Source organism: Cervus canadensis, chromosome 2, assembly GCF_019320065.1.
Source record: "Cervus canadensis isolate Bull #8, Minnesota chromosome 2, ASM1932006v1, whole genome shotgun sequence".
In the NCBI taxonomy this organism is placed as follows: Eukaryota; Metazoa; Chordata; class Mammalia; order Artiodactyla; family Cervidae; genus Cervus; species Cervus canadensis.
In genome coordinates this window covers 24,217,958-24,240,354 of record NC_057387.1, presented here as the reverse complement: position 1 = coordinate 24,240,354, position 22,397 = coordinate 24,217,958, and the positions used below count along the sequence as shown (strand labels likewise).

The 22,397-nt window shown below is 37.4% G+C and overlaps 1 protein-coding gene across 1 annotated transcript in view; it reads right to left on the bottom strand.

Moving 5' to 3' along the window:
- The window catches only part of SPAG17 (sperm associated antigen 17), a 232,357-nt gene that overhangs the window by 86,984 nt on the left and 122,976 nt on the right, over nucleotides 1-22,397 (bottom strand). The window contains exons 19-24 of the mRNA XM_043459617.1: nucleotides 16,478-16,659; nucleotides 14,824-14,921; nucleotides 7,328-7,567; nucleotides 5,779-5,890; nucleotides 3,215-3,373; nucleotides 1,777-1,890 (exon numbers count right to left, since the gene is read on the bottom strand). Of these exons, the coding sequence (XP_043315552.1) occupies nucleotides 1,777-1,890; nucleotides 3,215-3,373; nucleotides 5,779-5,890; nucleotides 7,328-7,567; nucleotides 14,824-14,921; nucleotides 16,478-16,659 (905 nt within the window). The remainder of the gene's footprint in view (nucleotides 1-1,776; nucleotides 1,891-3,214; nucleotides 3,374-5,778; nucleotides 5,891-7,327; nucleotides 7,568-14,823; nucleotides 14,922-16,477; nucleotides 16,660-22,397) is intronic.

Below are 22,397 nucleotides of genomic sequence, written 5' to 3'. Positions count from 1 at the left end.
GCCAGTCACAAAAAGACAAACACTGCCTGATTCCGCTTATGTGAAGTATCTAAAATAGCTGAATTCACAGAATTAAAGAGTAGAATGGTGGTTGCCAGGGCCTGGGGAGAGAAGGAAATTGGAAGCATAAAGTAGTATCATCATCAGTGGGCATACAATTTCAGTTAAGCAAAATGAATAAGCCCCAGAGAGCTGTGCATACTGAATTAAGATGGGAGAATTTGATTGAAAATTTGTTTAGCCATTAGTAGATAAATGTTCTTAAATATTATTAATATTGTATGCATCCTTAAGGAATTTATAGTATTTTTTTTACAAAGATGATCAGAGAAGGCAATGGCACCCCACTCCAGTACTCTTGCCTGGAAAATCCCACGGATGGAGGAGCCTGGTAGGCTGCAGTCCATGGGGTCGCTAAGAGTCAGACACGACTGAGCGACTTCACTTTCACTTTTCACTTTCACGCATTGGAGAAGGAAATGGCAACCCACTCCAGTGTTCTTGCCTGGAGAATCCCAGGGACGGGGGAGCCTGGTGGGCTGCTGTCTATGGGGTCACACAGAGTCGGACACGACTGAAGTGACTTAGCAGATGCCTTCAACTTTTTAAAAATATACAGGAAGTAAAACAATACTTCTTATCTACTCTATAAACATTTTCAAATGTAATACCTATAACCTAAAATGAGGAACATCTGTATTAAATGGAAAAATTACATATTAATTTAAGGATTCATTGAGAATAAGGAAATCACTTAAGAAATAACAGCAGTACAGTTGATAGAGAGCAGAATGTAAATATCTTAATGTAAAAAATTGATAATCTTGTTCAGAAGGGGTGTGGTTAGTGATTGTATGTGATCATGGATTTTAATACATAATTTGCTAGGCACCAGATGACTTCTCCAAATGATTAAAAATAAATCAAAATACAAAGTTCAAGGTCAAAACCCAAATAAAAGCAAAAATACTAACAAATTTAATTCACTAAGGGACTACAATATTTGGCACTAGGTAAGAAACGTGCATTAATGATCCATAGGAATCCTGTCTCTAGAGAAATGGATCTACATGGTCAGGTAGATAATTGATCACAGAGTTTCCCACATAGTGTAAGGAAACACAGCATCGGGATTACCTTTTGATTTTATAAAGCTTTTTTTTTTTTTTTTTTAAACATCTTGTGGATAGATCCCTATAAAATGCCTGAGAACCCACAAGTTCTCCTAATTGGTTCTTGGTAAAGTGACAGGTTATTTTGCGGTTTGTAAGGAAATAGCTTCCAGTTGGAGAATTTGTTTATTGAGAGTAGGGTAAATAAATCCTTCAAGATGTTTAGTGAATGGCTCCTTTAAGACTAATGTTCTGAGGCACAGTGAGAAGTTCCACAAACACAGGATTCAAAGAAATATTATTCTGTAGAAAATCAAAGATTCCTCAGCCAATCCTGCTGTTTTTGTCACCACCTAACAGACTGATTTTCATGGGCTAGTTCACAAAGACAACTTATATGTATGTATATGTGGTTATATGGGAGATTATATGTATGGTGAATGCTGTTTAAAATGCCAAATCACTGTTGCTTTCTATGTATAAAAGATTACATGTGTACATACATGTGTACACACACATATATATGTACACACACAAATATTCCCACTGCTCAGGAAATGAGGGGCATTAAATCAGAACATGTTTATCAACAAGTGAGCAGATGGAGGATGGGCAGCTGCCCTTGGTCACGGGACATTTATCCTTTCTGTTGTGTTTAATTCACCTGGCGCTGATCCACTTGATCCGTAGTAACTTATTGAGAGGCAGATTCCATTTTCCAAGGTGGCAGAAAAAGATCCAAACTTGCTGACAGCTTTATTCTCTTCACTTGATTCTTCTAAAAGATAAAATTGAATCAAGGACATTTCTGTTTTATCAAAAAAAAGTAAGCAAAATTCAGTGAGAAGTGGAAATCATCTAAATATATTTAAAACAAGGATATGATTAAGTAAATTATAATATATATATACACCAATGAATTATTATGAAATCATTAAAAAATTATTTGTAGAGGATATTTAATGAATAGGAAACTGCTCATTATCCCTTGGAGAAGGGAAAGTCCACCCACTCCAGCATTCTGGCCTGGAGAATTCTACAGACTGTAGAGTTCATGGGGTCACAAAGAGTCGGACATGACTGAGCGACTTTCACTTTAACATCATGATAAAGAAAGAAAGAAATATACTGTGAATAGTGGTTACTTCTGGGGTGGTAGACTTATGGGCAACTGTCATCTTTTAAAAATATTCCTATATTTCCTAATTTTTATACTAAACCGTGTGTTTTTATATCTGGCAAAACACAGAAAGCCATTAAAATTTTTTTATTTTTAAGTTCTTGGGTACATTCATACTTGTCAAACATTGTATTCTTACCCTGAATTTAGAAAATACTGTGACCATAACTAAATTTGTTAGCAAGATTTAGTTACTGATCTTATTACTTATTATTAACTTGTGTTCAAAGCATTTTATTAATTAACTCATCTTCGTTTGCAGGTATAACCCACACTGGGCGAGAAGCAATTGATTTCTCCAGTTAATGGCGCCTGGAGATGTTAAATGGTGTTATCAGGAAGTTTCATGGTGTATGACCAATGGACATCCATTTGGAACTCCCACCTACAAGCAGGTAGAGATGCTCATGGCCAAATTTAGGATTTTTTCCTTGTCCTTGCAACTTGAGAAACCTGAGACTACAGGGAGAACAAAGTGATAAGAGCACAGATAAAAACTGCATCATTTGCAATCAATATTGGAGAGAAACCTAGCCTTCAAGTAGGAGTCAATTAATGAGGACCTGACTCCTAGAGACTGCATTTGGTACAATGCATAAAATAAAATTCAGGCCAGGATGGATACTGCAAAATCACAAACATATCCATGCAAGGTAGCCTGCATGTCATCTGGAATCAAAAGCTGGGTTTCCAGAGGAGGCAAAACCAAGGAAGCAGCCCACTATAGATCGGTTATGTATACAATGTGTTATATATACACATTATATTATGGAAAACATATATACAGAAGATAGCAGAACACTTCAGTTATCATCTGGAAAAATGACACATGCTACCTGCTGGGGATACCTGTGTTTCTGCTAGGTGGATGCGGTTGACCTATTGAAGTACTGATACACTGCCACAAAGATGCAGCTGTTACCTGCTTCAAAGTTTTGCTCTCCTTCTCTTTCTTCTTTCTCATCTTCTGAAGGATAATCCCCTTCTTTTTTCTCCTGTTTCACAATTTTCCTAGGGTCTCTCAAGTGAATTAAAAAATTGTGCTTGTCCTTGTTCACTTTCACTTTGATAAATGTTGGACCTGGGGAAGAATCATGGGATAGAAAGTGGGCTAATAGTGATGCCCCATTAAACTCTGTAATAAAACTTCTAAATAATGTAGCCAATTTACATAATAGAATGTAAGCCAAGGACTGGAAATACCTAGGGATGTCACCATTTTTATAAAAAGATACCTAAAGGAATAAAGTAATGTGGGATTCCAGGAAGAAATAGCAGGTGGATCAGGGAGATGTTTTCAGATTTTCTACTCACACCTAAAATCAAATTAGAGAAGGGAGAATAAATTGGCTGAGCTAAGGTTATGTGTGTGCTAAGTCGCTCTTCAGTCACGTCTGACTCTTCGCAATCCTATGGACTGTAGCCCGCCAGGCTCCTCATCTATACTCAACTTTATGATCAATCACGTGCGGGGGTTAATGTGAAAAGATTTTGCAGTTTACAAAGAATTGCATGAATTTTAGTTATAGTAGTTGTTGTTAAGAACACATAAGAATTTCCCAAACAACATATTCTTTCTTCCAGGGTCTTGACTCATTCTTTCTCTCCTCTTTCACCTTTTTTCTTTTTTTTCACCCAGGCTTTTCAACTTTCATTGAATGATCATCTCTCAAAGTTACTAGGATTAAGATGAAAATAGTATACTTTCAGATAGCATATGAACTATCTGAAACTTATATACATTAAGCAGTCCATGGAATTCTCCAGGCCAGAATACTGGAGAGGGTAGCCTATCCCTTCTCCCAGGTATTGAACTCAGGTCTCCCGCATTGCAGGCAGATTCTTTACCAGCTGAGCCACAAGGGAAGCCCAAGAATACTGGAGTGGGTAGCCTATCCCTTCTCCAGCAGATCTTTCCAAACCAGGAATTGAACCAGCGTCTCCTGCATTGCAGGAGGATTCTTTACTAACTGAGCTGTCAGAGAAGCCCACTTTCACATCTCTCCATGCATTATATGCATATGAAAATATTGATGAGTGAAGAATAGTTACTGAAAACAGAACATAGCATTATAAAACTAGAGTCTAGTGCTCTTCTCAGTTATGTGATTCTGAGTTTCATCTTTATCACTAATTATACCCTACACCCAGGGATGATACTCAAAATACTAAATACTGATACTTATGGTAATATAAATACACATGTATATCAATCTATTAATGAGAGAAAGAAATGGCAACCCACTCGAGTATTCTTGCTTGGGAAATCCCATGGACAGAGGAGCCTGGTCGGCTACAACCCATGGGGTCGCAAGAGTTGGACATGACTTAGCAACTAAACAACAGCATCTATAATAAAAATCCCTTTCATGTTTTAAATAAACAAACTTTATATAGTAAAAAGTCTGGCATTTGATAGAAGTTGTACCACAACCATTCTTTAAATAATTTGAATAACTTGCAGGCCTTTTTATTTTAAAAATCATTAGTATGATCTTTTGTTTGATGTGGCAATTACTACCTAATGATGCTTGAGCCATGATTCCACATAGGGAATAGCATTCTGACTCTTGTAATGACTTCCTCATTAAATTATGGTCATTTGATGACAAGAAAGGAAGGGAGGAGAAGGAAAACTAAGAGAGGGATGGCAGATGGAGGAAGGGTAGGAAGTGAGAAGGGGTGGCTGGTGTCATAGGCAGAGTGTAGGTGGGAGCAGCCCTGGTAGCCCTTGTTGGGTTGCATAATCTTGTGGACATTAAACAGGATCCTGCTCACATTCCCTCCTCACTGAGTCTTCCCAGCTCTCAGCGACCACTGCTCCCTACAAGATGATAAGTTGTTCAAGTAAAGCCCAGGTTCTCAAACCCATCCTAAGAAATCTTTAAAGCACAGTAAAAAGAGAAGCTCTATGAGATATCCTTGATAAGTTTCCTAGAGCCCAGATCTGCTTTTCCCTTGGGGGGAACAATGCATGTCCTTTTTCCAGAATGGGTCTGCCTCAGTTCATCTCCAAGATCCCCTCCCACCTAGTGACTTCCGAATCCAGATGCAATTACTCTGTAGCTAAAATAACTGGATATCAGAGGCAGGGCCCCAAGCTCTGTGCTCCAGGAGACCTAACCAGGAATTTGCTCTAAATTTACAATTGGTTTCTGGGATAATACTGTCTGTGGTAATTAACATTACTAAGTAATGATTTGTTTACTGCAGTTACTCTTATTTTCCAATCCTATAGCAGTATGTCATATCATGGAACGTTTGTCTTAGTATGTTCAGCTAACCTCGAGGTGGCCTGTGCCTTGCAGAGGTTATTAAAACAGAAGAGAGTGAAGTCTGAAGATGGCGAACATGGTACATAAATGAGCTACTGGGGGCACATCACTACTCTCACCCATCACATTCAGGAGGACAAGGCCCCACAGTGATCTGAAATGGAAGATCTAATATCTTCCAAGCCATTAACCAGCTTCTGTCAAATGGTACCTTGTTCAAATGTTGTCTTTTCTACTTCAATCTGCCCTCCATCAGAAGGATACAGATAATAATTTGTTCCCGAGATTTGCACGGGTATTTCTCCCATGTTGTATCCATGAAACTAGAAGAGAAAATATCATGCTTTGAATGTGGAACAGCCATTGACAAAGATTAGGTCATCCGTGTGAGCCAGTTCAAGTTGTCATAAGCCTTATTTTTGCTAAAGGATTTGTCTATCACTTTTTAGACTCAGAGGCCAGGGTCCATCTTATCTTTGGCACCTTCTGTGGTCTTACAATAACAAGCAGAATTAAAGGAGGCTCATGATTTTAAACTCTGTTCATTGGGTTATCTTCATAATACCATAGGAAGAGAAATCAATTTCTTTCATTGGCTATCAACTTTCTGTTTAAAGTGAACTGATATATTGAGGGATATTAATAACTTTACACTTTAGAAGGTCATGTGTTAAGACTTTTCTAACTGTGTGGCTAATACAGCTCCAAGTGACACTGACTACATGCTAAAGCTTCAGAACCACTGGCTCAGAGTAGCAACTAGAAAGGACGAGGACTATTACTTTTCCCCTCATTTTTGCCCTTTATGTTTTTCTCATAAAACTGCTTGAGGGAGAGACTGGAAAAGGAAAGGTTTTATAAAAGCTACAGGCAAGAAATGGGGTGCCTACAGAGAGACAACCCAATGCCCTCAGCAAGTTCAGTCACCTAAGTCAGATAAAACCAACCTCTGTGTCCTCAGGACCCCACGGGGCCTTCACAGGAGAGACTACCTCCCTCATATCCTCTGCGTTAGCTCCTCTAAGTAATTAGATAATAGTACCTCATGCACATTTCCGGAGTTGTTTTATAGATGCTAAAACTCCCACTAAATGGAAGAAACTAACTACTTGATGACAATAAGCACAGTAGCCCCCAGACCTGTTGACATCTAAGGATTGATAATGTTAATCCCTGTGACTCTGTTACCCCTGAGACCTATTACCTCACCATCAACTAGAGAATTGTGCACAGCTGATCATGTAGCCTGGGCCTCCCCTCCCTCACTTGGCCTTTATATCTGTCTTCCTGAAACCCACTGGGGAGTCAGCTGCTTTGAGCACTGGCTGTCCAGGACTCTCTGCTTGGCGCCCTGCAATAAATGCTGCACTTTCCTTCACAACAACCCGGTATCAGTAGATTGGCTTTACTGTGTGAGGGTAAGTGGACCCAAGTTCGGCTTGGTAACATTTTGACCTGTCACAGTTGCTTATTTACCTATACCTAAATGAATGCTTTTGTGCCAAAATCCCATCTAGAAACCTAGCTTCAAGGCACTCCATAAAAACTGGCCTGAGAGTGTTGCTGTCTTGCCAACTGGCTGCAAAGAAGGTTCCAGCTATCAGAGGGTGGACTGCAGGTGTGAGATCACCCATACTGGCAGAAACCCCAAGGCATCTCTGACAGCAGTGAAGACTGAAAACCTTGTTTCCACTGAAGCTGGGTTTTTCCCCAAACAACTAGGTATAATCCAAAGGGGCTTTTTAGAAAATTTATTCTACCGGGTAAACTATCTCAGGTTCTGGTTCCTGGAGGGGCGCCTCTGTTATTTCCGGGACCTTCATTTGCTCTTCTTTCGATTTCTCCTTTATAAAAGATTTTTTCTTGAAAACCTTACTATCTTCTTTTTCTGGTTTTTCCTTGCCTTTCTTTTTACCAGCCTCCTTACTCTTCTTTTCTGCTTTTTTTTCTTCCTTTAAGCGTTCCTCTTCAGCTAACCGATCTTGTTCTTCTTTCCAGGCCTGTAAACACATTTAAAACATTTAACTGGATTTTGAAACAAATCTGACCCCATTCAGGTTCACTTTGGAGAACATTTTACATGATTTTTTATAAGCTATGTCTCTGATGGATCAAAATACTGAACTAGAGACCGTCGTACAATCCTTGATTCTCTCACTGCAGCTTCTTCACTCACCTCTGTTGCAGTTTTCTTTTTTTTTAAAAGTTCAGGTCTCTTTTTATCTTTAACCTGAACTACTGCATCAGCCTCTTAGCTGGTTTCCCTGCCTCCTGTATTTTCCCCATGAGTCAAATCCCCAGTTTAGGTTCTAAATAATCAGCAATATGGTAGACTAGATGTTCAAAGAAACATTCCTAGCATAATGTATTTAAAAAATGATAAGGTATTAAATCATCATTGTAATATAACACATAATACTATGTATCAACTAAATTTAAAAAGCCAACATAACCTTAATAGTGATGCTTGTTAAAAACAATATAAAAGCCTATAATTTCAATCGTCTTAGACACAAAAATTTTAGATAAAATACTATCAGATCAAATCTAGTTGTTTATTAAAATAATAATATGCCATGAAAAACTGTGTTATAATTTTCATCAATAATGTACATAAAGATGGACTCAGGAGCTTACTAAAAATTAAAATTCCTAGGTTCTACTCCCAAAGATCAATTAGGATGGAACAAAAACATATATATTTAAACTCTCTCCTCTTTCAGAGATACTTAAGCAATTATGGCATATATGGTTTCATAGGATAAGGACTAAACTTTAGGAAATACTGAAGGGAAGTTTGTTTTAGAAATGCAAAGGTTATTCATACTGTTAAATCAATCTCCATAATTCAATGTATCTCCTAAATAAAGGAAAAAGCCCCAAGAGATAATAGTTTCAATACCAACAGGTAATTTAAAATTTAGTATAAGCAGCAAACATATATTTTGCCATGTAATTTATCTTTACCATTAATACCAAGAAGCCAGGGAGGCTCTCCAATATTAACCAACAACATTTTGAAGGTAATTAATTGCACACTGATGGAGATGGTGAAACCAGCTCCTGCCTACCCAATGTATAAGCTTACAACAAAGCTAATGTAATTAAAATAGTATGGTACTTGTCTAGGAATAAATAAGTGGGTGACTGAAATAGAATTCAGCATTCAAAGATGGGTTAAAATACCTTCACATTGGGATTAAGGGCTGGAAAAAAATATTTCATGCAAATGGAGACCAAAAGAAAGCAGGAGTCGCAATACTCATATCAGATAAAATAGACTTTCAAATAAAAGCTGTGAAAAGAGACAAAGAAGGACACTACATAATGATCAAAGGATCAATCCAAGAAGAAGATATAACAATTATAAATATATATGCACCCAACATAGGAGCACCGCAATATGTACGGCAAACACTAACGAGTATGAAAGAGGAAATTAATAGTAACACAATAATAGTGGGAGACTTTAATACCCCACTCACAACTATGGATAGATCAACTAAACAGAAAATTAACAAGGAAACACAAACTTTAAATGACACAATGGACCAGCTAGACCTAATTGATATCTATAGGACATTTCACCCCAAAACAATCAACTTCACCTTTTTCTCAAGTGCACACGGAACCTTCTCCAGAATAGATCACATCCTGGGCCATAAATCTGGTCTTGGAAAATTCAAAAAAATTGAAATCATTCCAGTCATCTTTTCTGACCACAGTGCAGTAAGATTAGATCTCAATTACAGGAAAAAAATTGTTAAAAATTCAAACACCTGGAGGCTAAATAACACGCTTCTGAATAACCAACAAATCATAGAAGAAATCAAAAAAGAAATCAAAATATGTATAGAAATGAATGAAAATGAAAACACAACAACACAAAACCTATGGGACACTGTAAAAGCAGTGCTAAGGGGAAGGTTCATAGCATTACAGGCTTACATCAAGAAACAAGAAAAAAGCCAAATAAATAACCTAACTCTACACCTAAAGCAATTAGAGAAGGAAGAAATGAAGAACCCCAGAGTTAGCAGAAGGAAAGAAATCTTAAAAATCAGGGCAGAAATAAATGCAAAAGAAACTAAAGAGACCATAGCAAAAATCAACAAAGCTAAAAGCTGGTTTTTTGAAAAAATAAACAAAATTGACAAACCATTAGCAAGACTCATTAAGAAACAAAGAGAGAAGAACCAAATTAACAAAATTAGAAATGAAAATGGAGAGATCACAACAGACAACACTGAAATACAAAGGATCATAAGAGACTACCACCAGCAGCTCTATGCCAATAAAATGGACAACTTGGAAGAAATGGACAAATTCTTAGAAAAGTATAAAAACGTTTCCAAGAACTGAACCAGGAAGAAATAGAAGATCTTAACAGACCCATCACAGGCAAGGAAATCGAAACTGTAATCAAAAATCTTCCACAAACAAAAGCCCAGACCAGATGGCTTCACAGCTGAATTTCTACCAAAATTTAGAGAAGATGCAAACAATCTACTTACTCAAAACTCTTCCAGAAAATTGCAGAAGAAGGTAAACTTTCCAAACTCATGCTATGAGGCCAGCCCATCACCCTAGGGCCAAAACCTGACAAAGATGCCCACAAAAAAAGAAAACTACAGGCCAAATCACTGTAAATGAACATAGATGCAAAAATCCTTAACAAAATTCTAGCAAACAGAATCCAACAACATATTAAAAAAATCATACACCATGACCAAGTGGGCTTTATCCCAGGAATGCAAGGATTCTTTAATATCCACAAATCAATCAATGTAATACACCACATTAACAAATTGAAAGATAAAAACCATATGATTATCTCAATAGATGCAGAGAAAGCCTTTGACAAAATTCAACACTCATTTATGATTAAAACTCTCCAAAAAGCAGGAATAGAAGGAACATACCTCAACATAATAAAAGCTATATATGACAAACCCACAGCAAGCATCACCCTCAATGGTGAAAAATTGAAAGCATTTCCCCTGAAAACAGGAACAAGACAAGGGTGCCCACTCTCACCACTACTATTCAACATAGTGTTGGAAGTTTGGCCACAGCAATCAGAGCAGAAAAAGAAGTAAAAGGAATCCAGATAGGAAAAGAAGAAGTGAAACTCTTGCTGTTTGCAAATGACATGATCCTCTACATAGAAAACCCTAAAGACTCTACCAGAAAATTACTAGAGCTAATCAATGAATATAGTAAAGTTGCAGGATATAAAATTAACACACAGAAATCCCTTGCATTCCTATATACTAACAATGAAAAAACAGAAAGAGAAATTAAGGAAACAATACCATTCACCATTGCAACAAAAAGAATAAAATACTTAGGAGTATATCTACCTAAAGAAACAAAAGACCTATACATAGAAAACTATAAAACACTGATGAAAGAAATCAAAGAGGACACAAACAGATGGAGAAACATACCGTGTTCATGGATTGGAAGAATCAATATTGTCAAAATGGCTATTCTACCCAAAGCAATCTATAGATTCAATGCAATCCCTATCAAGCTACCAACGGTATTTTTCACAGAACTAGACCAAAGAATTTCACAATTTGTATGGAAATACAAAAAACCTCGAATAGCCAAAGTATCTTGAGAAAGAAGAATGGAACTGGAGGAATCAACCTGCCTGACTTCAGACTCTACTACAAAGCCACAGTCATTCAAGACAGTATGGTACTGGCACAAAGACAGAAATATAGATCAATGGAACAGAATAGAAAGCCCAGAGATAAATCCACGAACCTATGGACACCTTATCTTTGACAAAGGAGGCAAGGATATACAATGGAAAAAAGACAACCTCTTTAACAAGTGGTGCTGGGAAAAACTGGTCAACCACTTGTAAAAGAATGAAACTAGAACACTTTCTAACACCATACACAAAAATAAACTCAAAATGGATTAAAGATCTAAATGTAAGACCAGAAACTATAAAACTCCTAGAGGAGAACATAGGCAAAACACTCTCCGACATAAATCACAGCAAGATCCTCTATGACCCACCTCCCAGAATATTGGAAATAAAAGCAAAACTAAACAAATGGGATCTAATGAAACTTAAAAGCTTTTGCACTACAAAAGAAACTATAAGTAAGGTGAAAAGACAGCCGTCAGATTGGGAGAAAATAATAGCAAATGAAGAAACAGACAAAGGATTAATCTCAAAAATATACAAGCAACTCCTGCAGCTCAATTCCAGAAAAATAAATGACCCATCAAAAAATGGGCCAAAGAACTAAACAGACATTTCTCCAAAGAAGACATACAGATGGCTAACAAACACATGAAAAGATGCTCAACATCACTCATTATTAGAGAAATGCAAATCAAAACCACAATGAGGTACCATTACACGCCAGTCAGGTTGGCTGCTATCCAAAAGTCTACAAGCAATAAATGCTGGAGAGGGTGTGGAGAAAAGGGAACCCTCTTACACTGTTGGTGGGAATGCAAACTAGTACAGCCACTATGGAAAACAGTGTGGAGATTCCTTAAAAAACTGGAAATAGAACTGCCATATGACCCAGCAATCCCACTTCTGGGCATACACACTGAGGAAACCAGATCTGAAAGAGACACATGCACCCCAATGTTCATCGCAGCACTGTTTATAATAGCCAGGACATGGAAGCAACCTAGATGCCCATCAGCAGATGAATGGATAAGGAAGCTGTGGTACATATACACCATGGAATATTACTCAGCCGTTAAAAAGAATTCATTTGAACCAGTCCTAATGAGATGGATGAAACTGGAGCCCATTATACAGAGTGAAGTAAGCCAGAAAGATAAAGAACATTACAGCATACTAACACATATATATGGAATTTAGAAAGATGGTAACGATAACCCTATATGCAAAACAGAAAAAGAGACACAGAAATACAGAACAGACTTTTGAACTCTGTGGGAGAAGGTGAGGGTGGGATGTTTCAAAAGAACAGCATGTATACTATCTATGGTGAAACAGATCACCAGCCCAGGTGGGATGCATGAGACAAGTGCTCCGCCTGGTGCACTGGGAAGACCCAGAGGAATCGGGTGGAGAGGGAGATGGGAGGGGGGATCGGGATGGGGAATAAGTGTAAATCTATGGCTGATTCATATCAATGTATGACAAGACCCACTGAAATGTTGTGAAGTAATTAGCCTCCAACTAATAAAAAAATTAAAAGAAAAAAAAAAAAAAACCTTCACATTGGGATTAGATTTTCAGCATATGAATTTCAAAGGACACAAACACTAAACACTCCAGTGTTCAGAAAAGCTTAGAATATGTCTTTTATCATTTTATAGGGATTTTAAAAAACAGATTAAAAAATGGGTACCTAATATGTGACATATCAACATTCCAATTTAGTTTAAGGTATGGGGATTAATATTACATTTAACCAAATGGTACTAGTAAAATGACAGTCCATCTGGGCAAAGAAAAACTAAGACACTTACATTACACTACAAAAATGTATTTCAGATCATTTCTAATGATCTCTGAATATGAAAAGCATATCTATGAAAATATTCTAAGAGAGTGCATGAAAATTAACATAAACTCAGGGTAGAATCAACCTGATGGAATCAAAAGCATAGAAGTCCTAAAAACATTTAAAAAAATAACAGATATTTTAAAAACTTCTTTTTTTTTGAGAAGCTATAGCATACATTCAAAAAGAGCACAAATTCTAAGTGAACATCTGAATGAATTACCATCAAGTAAGCACTACTGTGGGCTTCCCTGATGGCTTAGCAGGTAAAGAATCTGCCTGCAATGCGGGAGACACAGAAGATGCAGGTTTGATCCCTGGGTCAGAAAGATCCCCTGGAGGATGAAAATGGCAACCCACTCCAGTATTCTTGCCTGAAAAATTCCATGGACAGAGGAGCCTGGCGGGCTACAGTCCATGGGGTCACAGAGAGTCAGACATGACAGAGTGACTGACGCATGCATGTAAGCACTCCCGTAAAAGTACCACCAGGCCAAGAAATAGACGATCTCTAGCTCCCCAGAAGCCCTCTTTGTTCTTCTCCTCAACTACTGCCCACCTGAACTGCCCCAAAGGCAACCATCATCCTAGTTTTTAATACATTAGTTTTTAGCTTTGCCATTTAAAACTTTCTATAAATGAAATCTTATATAATGTATCAATATATAGTCTTTTTAACTTTCTCATCTTTTTCTTAATATGATGTTTGTGAGATTCATACATATTTCTGTAAGCTATAGGCCATTTCCATAGCTGCATAGTATTTCATCACATGAGTAAACCATTCTAGACTTTCTATTGAATTGTTTCCAGTCTGGGAGAGTTAAAAACAGCACTGCAAGAACAATTGTGTCCGTATGTCTTGGTGCACCTGTGCAAGCATCAGTATATCAGGTATATACTTAGGAGTGAAACTATTAGGTTAAGGAGAAATCGTATACCTAACTTTAGTAGTTATGCCCAATTTTCCAAAGTGAAAGTACCAACTTATACTTCAGCAGTATAGGAGAATTTGCTTTACTTCACATCCTTGTCAAAATCTGGCAGTGTCTTCTAAATTTTGGCCAAAAATGATTGATTTGACTACATAAAAGTTGAGTGTTTCTGTATATTAAAAAATTGGCATTTATTAATAAGGAAATTGTTTTATAAATTAAGGTACATCCAAATCATAGAGTAATATAATGCTATGAAGATAAGTTAGATCTCTCAATACTGTCTGGAAGTGATGTTCAGGATGTATTGATAAGAGAAAAAAGTATGTGGCAGAGTTAAAATATATATATATATATATCAAATCTAAACCAAAATCAAACATGAAAACTTTCTTTACATTTGTGCATTCATGCCTGTATGGGCACAGAACAAACCAAACTTTTACTATTTCTGATTTCAGGAACTTAGGCCTGCCAGGTTAAGTTAAGATTTCTTGTAAAAGCATGTATTACTTTTGTAATTAAAAATCCCAGTAAAAATGCAAACAAAAACAAACCACTGCAGCAGGAGCAGCGAGTATACCAACTATGAACAAGGGGCACCGCTCTGGACTTTGGCAGAGTTCCCTAAAGGTTTATCATCTGGTGGAGGAGTGAGCTTGGTGGGGAGACTATTTCATTGAAGATTCAATTATCTGAGAGTTTAGCAAAAAGATCATTTCCTGTGATACTACACAAATGCTCTAGCACAAAATAATTTTGAACCTGTAACTTGCCAGTGTCATTTGTCTTTCTTTGGGTTACCTTGAGAGAGCCTTCTAAAACAAAATGAATCTTTTCCTTCTCTTTTTCTTTGTCTTTTTCTTGATCTGATATTTCTGTTTTGCTCATTCCTTTGTTACCTATAACCAGAGAAAATTAAACTTCTTTGTAAAACTCTCTAATGTTCATAGAAGGACCAAACATCTGAATTGTAGGAGAGCCCTATTCACTTATATCTGAATTCTTTTTATTTTTTTTTTGGGGGGTGGTCATCTCTAGAGTGGACATCTGAAGTAGAAATGAACTCTTTTAGGAGTGAACAACTCACCATTAGTAGAGGCAGTGCATTCCATTCTCAATGTGTTGAGATTTTGAAGCTTTTATTGAGTTGGACTTTCACTAGAGTTTTAATCTAATTAATCCTAATTGAACCCCTTAAAACCACAGAGGACCAATTTATCTTTTCCTTCCATACCGAAGCCCTCCTCTTGCCATTATAGCTATTTTGTGGTGAAGATTTACATCTGTCCTAACTTGAGAGGCCTCAGACAGAATGTAATACCTACCAGGTGCATTCCAACTCTGATTTCAAATCGACCATTTTCTGAATTTGGTCCACAGACACCCAGATAATTATTGAGCTCAGAAGCAGAATAAAGAACAGGCAGTCAACCCACAATCCTTGGTACTAGCAGATAAGCATGACCTCGATACAACTGTAAGGGCAGCCCTACCTGCTTTATGTGGTCCCATCAAGTATTCTAATTACTTAGTGCTGTCCTGTGCTGCCCCACCTGGAGCAAGGCCGAAGCGATGGATGGATTATGGAACCATTTTGGTGAAAGGTGAATTGTTGACTTGGTTTGCCAAGTTTTATCTTAGAATCAAGCCAAGCACAAATTCCCCTGGTAGTTTATAGAGGTTGCAAAAACTTAGGAAATTATATAGTTTTGTTTCTTTATAGGAAATCACTCTCAACTTAGTTACCAGAAATAATGAATAGTAATTACACAGAGTTCATTCCCTTTGTCTGAACCCAGTAAAATATCTTTATTTTCTAGATGAATTACATCAACATTTCACTCATCGATCAAGTATCCTTTTTCTTTTTGTCAGCTTCTTCTCTCTGCTTGCAGCATCAAAACAATGAAAATAGACAACAAAAACAAAAATGTATATTGATGCAATATCCCATCTAATCCATGCCATAGGCCCCCAAGAATTCATTTTCCCTTCATTTGTTATTCTAACCCCCCAGGTAGTCTCAGGACTCTTCTGTTATTCTTATAAGGAAGGTCTTGTTTTATTTTCTCTTTGGAAGCCATAATTATTCTTACAGAGACATACTGTATCTGAATTTACCTCATATATTGCCAACAAACCTTAGATAGGCGAACCTATCAAGCCCACCAAAATAAAGACATCTGGCATTTCTCTAACATCACATTTAATCTGAACAGATTGAATCCTTCAAATCTGGCAGGAAGTGGGGTCAATATAAGATAAGTATCAAATCAATATAAGACAAATATTCTGATTATATTTAGAAAGCAGCTATTCTATTTTATAGGGAAAGTGAAGAGTCACAGAAATGTTGTGGACAACTCTTTAATCCTGAAATAGTCACAGACTTGATTTAATTAGTAAACAGCAGAATGTCTTGGGACTTTATATATAAGTTAAATTGGTTACTCACTTTTAGATTTTTTAATAGAAAAAATTTTGCTAGTAGAAGAAACTTTGATACCAACAGAAGATTTTATTTCCAGCTCATACTTGGTTTTATTGATTTCATCAGACATTTTAGTTTCCTGATATAGAGCTTCTTCTTTTATGATCCAATCTTGAATGGATTTTGCAACAAGTTCCAAATAATTTCTAAAAAAGGAAAAGATCAGCAGGTGACAACTGAGTTAATAGGCAGCTCAAATGGCAAACAATTTGCCTGCAATTCAGGAGACCCAGGTTCAATCCCTGGGTCAGGAAGATCCTCTGGAAAAGGGAATGGTGACCCGCCCCTATATTCTTGCCTGGAGAATCCCACTGACAGAGAAGCCTGGTGGGCTACAGTCCATGGGGTCGTAAAGAGTCAGACATGACTGAGCAAATGACACTTCACATCAAAGTCAACAAGTGCATAAGATACTGATTGTGCAAATGAACTTTTCAAAAATTAACTGATTCTAAACCACCCATGTAACAACCATAATATAAGATATATGCTAGAATATATTTTGTACAAAGTAGTCTTTATAAATATTCAATGAACATATGAAAAATTTTCAACTTCTTTCATGATTAAAGACCTACAAAATTAAAAATTAGATATTTCCATCCAAACCAAAGATTAATGCTTGATAATACCAAAGTTGATGACAACTTGGAGAAACAGTCATTCTTAGCACTGTTAATTAGAGTAATATGGTAAAATGTCTTTATAGGGCAATTTTATAGCACAGTAGATACCATCTGAATTGACCACCAGCTAACTGACTCACTGGCTTAGTTGAAACACTGTAGTCTTGCTATAAACTTATCAGACTTGTGAATACCTACATCCTAAATACTATACCCTAAGCTGCTTGTGCATTTATGTATATGTCAGCATCTTACTGACCTGGAAAAAGTCAGTTTTCGTTCCAATCCCAAAAAAAGGCAATACCAAAGAATGCTCAAACTACTGCACAATTGCACTTATCTCACATGCTAGCAAAGTAATGCTCAAAATTCTCCAAGCCAGGCTTCATCAGTATGTGAACCGTGAACTTTGAGATGTTCAAGCTGGATTTAGAAAAGGCATGGGAACCAGAGATCAAATTGTCAACATCAGTTGGATCACTGAAAAAGTGAGAGAGTTCCAGAAAAACATCTACTTCTGCTTTATTGACTATGCCAAAACCTTTGACGGTGTGGATCACAACAACTATAGAAAATTCTTAAAGAGATGGGAATACTAGACCATCTGACCTGCCTCTTGAGAAATCTGTATGCAGGTCAAGAAGCAACAGTTAGAACCGAACATGGAACAACAGACCGATTCCAAATCAGGAAAGGAGTATGTGAAGGTTATGTATTGTCATCCTGCGTATTTAACTTACATACAGAGTACATCATACGAAATGCCGGGCTGGATGAAGCACAAGCTGGAATCAAGACTGCCAGGAGAAATATACCTCAGATATGCAGATGACACCACCCTTATGGCAGAAAGTGAAGAGAAACTGAAGAGCCTCTCGATGAAAGTGAAAGGGGAGAGTGAAAAAGTTGGTTTAAAACTCAACATTCAGAAACGTAAGATCATGGCATCTGGTCCCATCACTTCATGGCAAATAGATGGAGAAACAATGGAAACAATGACAGACTTTATTTTCTTGGGCTCCAAAATCACTGCAGACGGTGACTGCAGCCATGAAATTAAAAGATGCTTACTCCTTGGAAGGAAAGTTATGACCAATCTAGATGGCATGTTAAAAAGCAGACACATTACTTTGCCAACAAAGTTCCATCTAGTCAAAGCTATGGTTTTTCCAGTAGTCATGTATGGATGTGACAGTTGGACTATAAAGAAATCTGAGCCCTGAAGAACTGATGCTTCTGAACTGTGGTGTTAGAGAAGACTCTTGAGAGTCCCTTGGACTGCACGGAGATCTAACCAGTCAAACCTAAAGGAAATCAGTCCTGAATATTCATTGGAAGGACAGATGCTGAAGCTGAAACTCCAGTACTTTGGCCACCTGATGCAAAGAGCTGACTCATTTGAAAAGACCTGATGCTGAGAAAGACTGAAGGTGGGAGGAGAAGGGGATGACACAGGATGAGATGGTTGGATGGCATCACTGACTCAACGGACATAAATTTGAGTAAACTCTGGGAGTTGGTGATGCACAGAGAAGCCTGGTGTGCTGCAGTCCTTGGGTTGCAAAGAGTTGGACATGACTGAGTGACTGAACTGAACTGAACTGACAGCATCTTACTGCTTACTTGGATTTAGTAATGTTATTGTTCTTCAGTTGTTCAGTCATGTCCAACTCTTTGCAACCTCAAGGACTGCAGCATGCCAGGTCTCCCTGTCCCTCACCATCTTCCAGAGCTTGCTCAAACTCAAGTCCATTGAGTTGGTGATGCCATCCAACCATCTCATCCTGTGTCCCCTTCTCCTCCTGCCTTCAATCTTTACCTGCATCAGGGTCTTTTCTAATGAGTCAGTTCTTTAAATCAGGTGGCCAAAGTGTTAGAATTTCAGCTTCAGCATCATTCCTTCCAATGAATATTCAGGACTGATTTCCTTTAGGACTGACTGGCTTAATCTTGCAGTTCAAGGGACTCTCAAGAGTCCTCTCCAACACCACAGTTCAAAAGCATTGATTCTTCAGCATTCAGCTTTCTTTATGGTCCAACTCTCCATCCATACATGACTACTGGAAAAAACCATAGCTTTGACTATATGTACCTTTTTCAGCAAAGTAATGCCTTTGCTTTTTAATATGCAGTCTAGGTTGTTCATAGACTTCTCTGGTGGCTGTGAATCCTCAGAACTGTGGGCTCACATCTTAATGAGACAAATGGGAGTGGAGTGTAGGCTGTGGCTTCTCAGGTGAAGGGGGGCGACACAGTACCTTGATGCTCATTTCAGCAGGTACATGCAACCAGTGTGGGGGAGGGAGGCAAAAGGAGTGGTGCCTTGGGGTAGCTGCTGAGCCCCCTGATGAGATGAAGATGGGGTCATGCTGTATCTCCTGCCCTGGGTTCTTGAGAAAGCTAAGTAAACACAGAATTGGATTAAATTCTACTTACCATGTGATTCTGGTTGTTAACTTGAATCCACAATTATCTTGGAGAATCAGGTCATAAAAAATACACATAATTGTCAGTGTTATCCATAAGGCTAGTATAACACTGATACATCTCTAAATGATATATTTTACACACTTAGGAGAATAATATAAACATCACTGGAGAAGTAAATTACAGAACATGTCATAAAATAGGTTACTGAAAGAGAAAAATTGCAAATAAAATGTATCATTTTGTTAAGTTATAAAATGTATGTAAAAATCAATATGTTGGGTTTTATTATTTAATTTGTAATATTTGAAGCCAAGTATATCTAACATTTTCACTTGGGAGGGGAATGGAAAAAGAATGATTTTCTTTGGTCAAAGTGTGGGTATAAACAACCAACCCTAGGTTTGGCTTTTGTGGGTATTCTAGTTTTTGTTTCTGTTGTCAATGGTATTTTTTCCTTTTTTAAACATCACATTTTCTAACAATTTCTTGTAGTGCAAAAAAATGCAGTTAGAGGATACACTGCTGTTGTTATCCAATTGCTAAGTTGTGTCCAACTCTCTGTGACCCCATGGACTGACATGGGGTCATGCTGCAGCATGCCAGGTTCCTCTGCCCTCCACTATCTCCCTGAGTTTGCTCAAATTCACGCCCATTGAGTCCGTGATGCCATCCAACCATCTCATCCTCTGCTGCTCCCTTCTCCTTTTGCCTTCAATCTTTCCCGGCATCAGGGTCTTTTCTAAGGAATTGGCTGTTTGCATCAGGAGACCAAAGTGTTGGAGCTTCAGCATCAGGGTTGCTGAATGAATATTCAGGGCTGATCATCAGGTAATTTCTCCCATTAATTCACATTTTTAGATAGATTGTTTGGGATGTTCCTGTGTAGCTAATAACCTCAGCTGCCAATAATGACAGTTTCCTTTTGGATTCCTATACTTTAAAGATACTTTTAGTAATTTTTCTGATTCAGCTCTTCATTAAATATTGCTTAGAATTGGTCATGGGAGTTACCTCTATTTTGTTTCTAATTTTATAGAGCATGCTTGTAACATTTCTTATTAAGAATGATGTTTATATCTTAATAACTTCAAAGGCATTCAGAAGACAATGGGATAATTTTCTTTAAAGTGCTTAGAATTTACATGTCAATCAAGAACTATATCCTTAGCAAAATTATCTTTCATGAACAAGGCTAAAGTGAAGATATTTGCAATAAACAAAACTTATTTTACTATCAAAGATCCTCACTATATGGACTTTTAAAGCTCTTAGGAAGAAGGCAAAATAAAATAGTAAGCATATATTAATTTATAAACACTGGATATGAAAACAATAATGTTATTATGTTGTGGGGTAAAAACATTAAGGTAGAATTAAAGTGTTCTACAATAATAGAAAATGTGGAATGGGGATAAGAAATTAAAACACTCTATTGTGCTTGTATTATTTGGTAGGAAGGTAAAGGCACGGTCTTCTGCAGGAGATGAAAGCAGTCGATCCTAAAGGAAATCAATCCTGAATATTCATTTCAAGGACTGATGTTGAAACTCCAATAGTTGGCCACTTGATGTGAAGACCCGACTCATTGGAAAAGACCCCAATGCTGGGAAAAGACCCCAATGCTGGGAAAGATTGAAGACAAAAGGAGAAGTGGGCAGCAGAGGATGAGAAGGTTAGACAGCATCACTGACTCAGTGGACATGACTTTGAGCAAACTCCAGGAGACACTTTAGGACAGAGAAGCTTAGAGCGCTGCAATCCATGGGATCACAAAGAGTCGGGCACGACTGAGTGACTGGACAACATGAGGTGCTGATGACTTTGTAAATTTAAAAGTGTATATCACAATTTCTGAAGAATGAGTTGAGATATAGTATATAACTGTCATTCTCGTAGTAGTAATAAAAATGAAATTAATTCAAACTAAATAAGGGGAAATAAAGAAACTGAATAAAAGGGCAAATAAAAGGGCAAAATTAAATGGTTGAAATTAGTCCAAATATATGAACTAGGTTCTCAAGAGGTTAATATTGTCAGATGAATTTTTAAAATTTGGCTATATATATATTTTGCAAGAGGTAAATGGATAGAAAAGGATATACAAGATAAAATATAAAAGAGGCTTGTAAAGTTTATCACTATCAGACAAGATACATGTGATAAAGTCTGTACAGATATATCAATATTGGACAATATAACCTTGAAAGCAAAGAGCAATCCTAGAGATAACGACATTGCATATTGATAAAAGCTTAATCAGGAAAACAACTCAATTCTTGTTTTGCTTATTAACATAATCTTAACATCAGTTCAGTTCAGTCAGTTAGTCGTGTCTGACTCTTTGTGACTCCATGAACTGTAGCCAGGCTTCCCTGTCTATCACCAACTCCCAGAGCTTGCTCAAACTCATGTACAAGTTGGTAATGCCATCCAACCATCTCATCTTCTGTCATCCCCTTCTCCTCCCGCCTTCAATCTTTCCCAGCATCAGGGTCTTTTCTAAGGCGTCAGTTCTTCACATCAGATGTCCAAAGTATTGAAGTTTCAGCTTCAGCGTCAGTCCTTCCAGTGAATATTCAGGACTGATTTCCTTTAGGTTTGACTGGTTGGATCTCCATGCAGCCCAAGGGACTCTCAAGAGTCTTCTCCAACATCATAGTTCAAAAACATCAGCTCTTTGGCACTTAGTGTTCTTTATAGTCCAACTCTCACCTCCACACATGACCACTGGAAAAACCATAGCTTTGACTAGATGGACCTTTGTCGGCAAAGTAATGTCTCTGCTTTTTAATATGCTGTCTAGGTTAGTCATAGCTTTTCTTCCAAGG